The 7,786-nt window shown below is 33.5% G+C and overlaps 1 protein-coding gene across 1 annotated transcript in view; it reads right to left on the bottom strand.

Moving 5' to 3' along the window:
* Nucleotides 1–2,300: 2,300 nt before the first annotated feature.
* Nucleotides 2,301–7,786, bottom strand: part of CAPZA2 (capping actin protein of muscle Z-line subunit alpha 2) — a 56,433-nt gene continuing 50,947 nt past the window's right edge. The window contains exons 8-10 of the mRNA XM_005899133.3: nucleotides 7,383–7,454; nucleotides 4,663–4,725; nucleotides 2,301–3,721 (exon numbers count right to left, since the gene is read on the bottom strand). Of these exons, the coding sequence (XP_005899195.1) occupies nucleotides 3,581–3,721; nucleotides 4,663–4,725; nucleotides 7,383–7,454 (276 nt within the window). The 3' untranslated portion in view covers nucleotides 2,301–3,580. The remainder of the gene's footprint in view (nucleotides 3,722–4,662; nucleotides 4,726–7,382; nucleotides 7,455–7,786) is intronic.

Genomic DNA, 7,786 nt, shown 5'->3' with positions numbered 1-7,786 from the left:
TTTTGCAAAATATGCAGAAAGTCAAAAAAAGATGCTTATACAAAGAGCCTAGCCTTAAATTTTTTTTTTTTTTTAAATTCAGTTAAGCTGTTCCAAAACACAATCGATGAACAGCATGGACATTGCGATTCTGCTTTTAAAAAATCTGTAGAGAAGTGAACAGAAATACACCTTCTTAGGAAATTTAGGAGCACGCATGCATTACCAAACTCCTGTGTTTGGCAAGGTATGTCTTTATATTTTATAACCAATACCTGACAAAGATATAAACTGATGATCAGTATGGAAGTTCTTTTCAAAGGATCTTGCGTTATCCCCAAGCCTTCTGGTGTGACTAAAAAGTCAAAAATGATTTTAATAACAGGAAGGGCCACCCAAATGCTATACAATTATATATGTGCATGAGTGCCCAGTCGCTTCAGTTGTGTCCAACTCTTTGCGATGCTATGTACTGTAGCCCACCAGGCTCCTCTGTCCATGGGATTCTTCATGCAAGAATTCAGGATTGGGTTGCCATGCCCTTCTCCAGGGGATCTTCCCCACTCTGGGATTCAAACTACCTCTCCTGTTGACTCCTGCATTACAGGCAGTTTCTTTACCTGCTGAGCCACCTGGGAAGCCCATAAATATCTATAATTGTCCATAATTATTATCCTAAAAATTTCACTTTCCAAGAACATTTATAATGAACCAGAACTTCCAGGATACCTTTTGAATGCTCATGTCCCCATTTTAGTTTCCAAAATCCCAAATGAGGAAACAGCTCATAGTTATCAAATGTATTATAAATGTACATTCAAATAGTCTGAGAAAACAGCACTCACGTCAGAACACCTAATCTACTGTAATTCTTGGCTGTAATATCCACAGCAAGCATGGATTTCACGGCTCCTGAATTCCTCTCTTGTCTCACCTAAGTCAGTGACTGACTGATCATACTTGATCATACTTGTCCTAACAGATTAAGTGTAACTCCTCAAATTCTCAACTTTAAGCACATCATATTAACTTCCACTTCTGACATTTCCAGACTGTCCTTTCTAAACAGACTTACAGTGCATCGATGGTGCCACATTTTCACTTTCTTTCTCCTCTTCTCACGTCCACACTTCCCTGTTTACCTAGCTGAAGTTCCCAGGCTATCACTACAACACCGACCCTCTTCACTGGGTCAGTAAGACTCCTGTGGCAACCTGTTAAATCCAATTCACCTACTCTAGGACTGCACTCATGCTGCTTTACATGGCCGAAGATAACACACTGCCTTACTTGTAGTCTTCTTATAAATTCACTATCACTAACCTTGAGTAGTCTTCCATTTTGCCTAGCTATCAGCTACGTTTCCCAGGTCTATCAGCTCTCCTATTCTTCTGGTCTAGAGCATTTGTCTACCTCCTATCTCCAGTATCTAACTGCTACAAGGTACTTCCCCCTTGAAAACCAAGCTCCCAGCCCTCCCTGGCCCTGAATCTTCTGTACTTTCTCAAATCCTGAATGTCCTTGCCATCTCCCTTTATCTCACACTCTACAACCAATGCTGGCAAAGCCAAATGCTTTTATCTTTAACATATATCCAGAAATCACTACCTCTACAGCCTACAGCTACCACCTTAGGCCAAGCCAGCTTTCTCTATCCACCAAATTACTGCGTAATTGTTCTAGTTTTGCCTTTACCTCCACACTTCGGCCTATTCAACAAAGCAGACATTCAGTTCAGTTCAGTCACTCAGTTATGAGTCCTACGAAAAGACAACCCTGAGTTTTAGGACACTGTATGTTTCTAGTCTTTTCTACTTTAATAAAATGCAATCTTAGACTATGAAAGACTAAGTCTATTACACAACTATTATTTCAGACTGTGCTCTATTTTGATAAATATTACCTTTTACATGCACATCACCTCAGAAACAATTACATATATTTTTAACATAGCATTCTAGGCCATAAAACACAGTCAAAATAATTAACCTTCAGTGCATGACAAACCCATGATAGCCCAGTTAACATAATTAAGCTAATCAATTAAAGATTCACCTAATGCTTAGTTCAGAATGATTATTAGACTTCTGAAAATGTGTTTTAAAAAAGGGAATAGATAATTAACACTAATGATTCATTTTCTTCTGGAACCTCAATATGAGAAAACTTGTATTTTAAAGCTAGAAAAAACGATCTAACCAAAAGTGTCATAATTTTATATATGTTTATATTCTCAATGCTTTCAAAGCCCAACTGTGATTTTTTTAAAAAGAAATTAAACAACATGCTTTCATTGAGAGAATTTTTTAAATCTATACAAGTCAAGCTAATGAAATATTTTATTGTACATAATAAAAGTGGTGTTTTTAAAAAAAAACATTTCCAGGCCCAGACATCCGCAGGAATATGTGAGGAAAGGATTCCACTGGCGTATAATAAGCAATAACTGAATTGAATGAAACCACAAATCCACCCTCCCTATAGTAAATACTAACAATCACCACAGGCTTGAAATTCCTGTAGCATCAGTAAATGTATTTTTTAAAATATTAAAAACATGCTTAGGAGGATGCACAGGAGGACGGGAAAATTCAGACTTCACTGCACACCATATGTATTCCCAGCTTCTCTAATTCACAACCAGTAAAGAATCACAAACATCCAAAGAAGTATTTTAAAATAGTATATGATTCACTGGTAAGTGATTTTTATATTCAAATAAATAGGAAAATTTTCATTTTAATGTCACACTGAATTTCAGTACTTTTCACTCCAAGAAAAAAATAAACTGAGACATGGTCATGAGTTTAGGATTATATATATTACAATTTGCCTTATAATACATTTGTGGCTTTATGATAAAAATAACTCAGGGACATATGGAATCCAAGCTAATTTGCGTAACTGTCACAAGAAAAAAAAAGCATTAAATGCATTTCTGAAATAAGAATTTTCATTTAATTCAGAATCTCAAAACAGCATTAGACCTTGGCCTTGTTTAAAAAAGTTCAGTTAAACACTAAGCTAGCTAAATAACCGTCTTGAAGGTTTAAACACAATTGATAATAGAAAATGCTTTCCCTCTAATCTCAATCTTACATAAATGAAAGAGGTGAGGGGGGAAAGGTAGACAATTTCTTTAGCAGCATATATGGCTAAATCCATCAACCACCTTATACTAGAATGTCCATTATTGACCCCATTAAAAAGGACTGGGCAAAGAGCAACAGTTACCCACTTCATAGACCAAAAGACAACAACTTTAGGGTTACGGTAAGTAAAACATTTTTGAAACACTTCAAAAACTTTTGACATTAAACTAGAGGAATCATGTCTTCATTGTAAGAAAGAAAGACACAACAGAAAGTAAAAGACATTTAAACTAAACTGATTTTCAGTCTTCTCTGAATAAAAGAAATTTAAAAAAAAATGGTTGATTAGCTAAGCTTTGTGCTCTAACCAAACTAATTAATTACAGTGATTTTAAATGGCAACAGCCCTCTGACTGGGTAGCTTGACAGTTTTGAATACTTTTGCAATGATTTTTTTTTTTTTTTTAAACGCAAAGACACTAAAATGATCTGGTCATGCAATGTTCATCTTATGCATTCTGCATCTCTTTTCCAATCTTGTAACTAAGGATCTTGTTCCAATCAATCTTAGTGCGTGTAACTGGCAACTGCCGACGTAAGGCTTTGAAAGTAGTGTCTGACATCGTCTGGTAATTCTCACTGATGGCAGTCTAGGAAAAACAGCAGTTAAAAGTTTAAAGAAATAAAAGGAATAGAACAATGTATAAAACACATAGATATTTTAGGAAACACCTTTATTTAAGCAGCTTGTTTCATTGTTTTTAAAAAGTCAAGTAAAAATCCCAAAATGGTTTTAAAAGCTATTTAAAAGCAGCTAAAAGAAAGCTTATAATCATTTTGAATAATTAAATTTAATAAAATGAAATTATAAATTAGATTTATTTTCTGTGTGTTCTTGTTTTGGATCTATTTTATTATTTCTCTCAGAACAATTTCACAAATACTATTTGCGAGGAGTGGAAACATGTCCAATACATAAATGCTTAAATTCAAGAATGCAATTTAGAAGCTGATAAAGAATGTATTATAAAAAGCAGAGTATAAAATGAACTATGATCTAAGCAGATCACATATAATCTAACTGTTCTGGGAAACACCTCCTATATTAGAATTTCTGCTGCTACTGCTAAGTCACCTCAGTTGTGTCCGACTATGTGCGACCCCATAGACGGCAGCCGAGCAGGCTGCCCCATCCCTGGGATTCTCCAGGCAAGAACACTGGAGTGGGTTGCCATTGCCTTCTCCAATGCATGAAAGTGAAAAGTGAAAGTGAAGTCGCTCAGTCGTGTCCAACTCTTAGCGGCCCCATGGACTGTAGCCTACCAGGCTGCTCCGTCCATGGGATTTTCCTAGTCAGAAACAAAATAGCCATATAAAATCTTGGTCTACTTTGACCAGTACTCAGAAATTACAGTTGGCTAAAACTTAGTTTTTACTACATTTTCACAAGTCTGCTCTTGAATTAAAATGAAAAAAAACTATCTTATTATAGTGAAATGATGAAAAAGTTCAAGCTTATAACTGAAATTAAAATTTCAGTGCCAATATTTATAAGCAAACATAGATTATATAATATTTTTGAAACTCATACCTGGTATTCATTTTCTGCAGCCTCTACAATCTTTATAAATTCTTTTGCTGTTTGCACCTCATTCTGAATGAAAAACAAAATTGAAAGAAAATAAAACAGTAACTTAAAACTACATCACTATTACTTTTAAATAGGCATGTCAATAGATGTCTGGTTAATGATTTGTTACAATTTAAACACAGGTGGAAATTATGACAAAGGGAAAATACTATAAGATCAACTATTCTAAATTCCAGGAGAACTAGGCAAAAACATTTTAAGTCTATATAATGAGTGTGTTTAATGTTCCCTGGTTAAAGAAAGTGAAATCTTAGTAATATGTGCTGATGAAAAATTCAATTATAATACTTACAAACATGTCAATAGATAATCATTATAGATAAGTTAGTCACAGATTTCTAATTAATGACTGTATGCCAAATACTTACTGAACAATATTCACCACCATAATGATACATTTAAAAAATATTACCAATTAGAAACAGCATATTTTAAGGTGAATTTTTAGTGTTTAAGTATTTTCTGGAAATTTTTTTAAACATTTCAATATAATGTGTCCTTGCATTATTTCTAATAGTAAATGCTAATGGAAAGTGAGACTTTTTAAATAAATAAATGTTAACAAAATCATCTAATATCTTTATATATATTTATACAACGGGCACATTTTTTTCTATCCAAAAACAATAAAACAAATGAAAATCCTCTAAGATGAAGTGAAAAGGTAATTTCTAAAACAAGCAGCATAAACTGGCATACTAGTCAAGTTTAATTACTACAACCAGATCTTACACAACTCCAGTCTATAATTTTGCAGACAAATCTCTCTTAGGAATAATTTTTACTCAATGTCAAATTACTCAAAGAAGACAGTACTAAGTACCCTACTACAAAAGTAACTTTACATATATACTCATGACACAGAACTATATTGAGACTGCCTTATAGAAAATCAGACATCAGTAATGATCTTTCTTGGCAAATCTTGCAAGAATACTACTTAGCAAGAAATCAGAAATCACCTTAGTGCTAACGAAAAACTGAAAGAAACAAAAACAAAAGCAAAGAAAAAAGAAAGAAAACCCCCAAAGAAAATCCCACAGTTTTCATTTCTTTTCAGGTAGAATCTGGCCTAATACAGTCTCACATGTTTCTTAATACTAAATGCTTTCTTAAAATTAAACTTAAAAAAATTTGTAAATTTTTGAGTATTAGTAGTTGATGTTTATGATATACTAATGGTTTTAAGTATACAACACAAATGTTTATCAGAAATGTTATTATTAATGTATTATTAATACCCTTGGGAGAAAAAAATTCCACAAAGACACAGTTGTATCTGCAATGAAAAGAATGTGTGAAAGAACTTTGCAAGAAAAAAAAAAGTTCAAAATTTCTAGAATTTGTAAGCTGAACTTTAGAAAAACTTCATTAAATAATAATCCAAATAGAGGGGAAAAAAATACAACAGGGCTTAAAAGTTAAGTATAGGATCACAGATCTTAGTTTAAGAGCTAAAACCATAAAATTCTTAGAAGAAAACACTGGAGTAAATCTTCATGATCCTGGGTTAGGTGATGGTTTCTATTAATATTCCAAAAGCACAAGTAACAAAAGAAAAACAAACTGAACCACATCAAAACCAGTTACTTCTGTTTTGCAAATGATACTACCAAGAAAGTGAAAAGACAGACAGAATTTGTATCTGTAAATCATATATCTGACATATGACTTGTATCAGGATATGTAAGCAACAATTACAAAAAAAAAAAATACAAATAACTAATCAAAAAATAGACAAAAGACCTGAAAAGACATTTTTCCAAAGAAGCTATTCAAATGACCAATAAATACACAAAAATAGGCCCAATATTATTATCCATCAGGAAAAAATAAATAAAAATCACAATAAGGTACGATCAATACTAACTAGGATAGCTATATCAAAACAGCCAAGTTTTGGTGAGGATGTGGAGAAACTGCAACTGATAGGAAGTAAAACAGTTCAGTCACTTTGGAAGCAGTCTGGCAGTTCTTCAAATGGCTTGACCAACCTAAAGCCACCACCCAGTATATACTGAAGAGAAATTAAAACAATTTCTACACAAAAAATGGTACATGAAAGTTCATAGCACAAAAAGTGAAAAACAAAACCCATGTCCATCAACTGATAAATATATAATGGTATATGGGTTATTATTTGGCAATAAAAAGGACAGAAATACTGACACATCTCTCACAGGGTGAACCTTGAAAATATCATGCTAGGTAAAAAAGCCTATCACAAAAAAACACATATTGTAGGATTCCATTTATATAAAATGTCCAGAATAGGAAAATCCATAGAGTCAGAAAGTAGATTCATAGTGGTTTAGGGTTGAGAGGGGCTTGGGGGAAGGGCTGGTAGGAGGGAGGGTTTTTGGAGGATGAAAATGTTGTAAAAAAGACTGTGGTGACTGTTGTATAACCCTGTTAATATACTACAAATAAATAAATTTTATACTTTAAATGGGTGAACTAAATGGTGAAATATATCTCTTTAAACAAAGCTGCTTAAAAAAAAGTTAGGTACCAATTTCCAAGTACTTACCATCTTTTCTCTATCTGAAAACACTTAAATTTGAAGCAGAAATACTACTTTAAATGTTAATTCCAAAACTGTTATGGTTTGATAGAAGTATTAGGTTGTTTTAACTTTTATTTTGGAAATAATTACTTACAGACACTGTTAGGGAATCTTGTATATCTTTATGACTCACTAGTTGAACATTACCATCTTCATAATAATGAACCTATTAGAAAAAGAAATTACAGAGACCACATTTCAGGAGTTATCAAGATCCGCATGGCTTCAACAATCACACCAATGCAGATGACTACCGATTTCAGCTCTAACCCAGTCTTCTCTGCTGAGCTCTTGACCCTTTAAACTTCAGTGAGCATCTTACTGCCTTCAGGCTAGTGAGGAACTAGGCAGCAATTCCTGCAGTTACTCAGGCAAGCCCTCCAATGACTGGATTGCAGGACATTTTACCTCACAGATGCTCTACCAGTATCTAAATGCAAGATTTCCAAAATTGAACTCACAATGCTCTCTCCCAACACCAGTCATCTTCTTTGTATT

The sequence above is a fragment of the Bos mutus genome, chromosome 4, assembly GCF_027580195.1.
Source record: "Bos mutus isolate GX-2022 chromosome 4, NWIPB_WYAK_1.1, whole genome shotgun sequence".
Taxonomy (NCBI): Eukaryota; Metazoa; Chordata; class Mammalia; order Artiodactyla; family Bovidae; genus Bos; species Bos mutus.
This window is presented reverse-complemented; position numbering and strand designations above follow the sequence as displayed.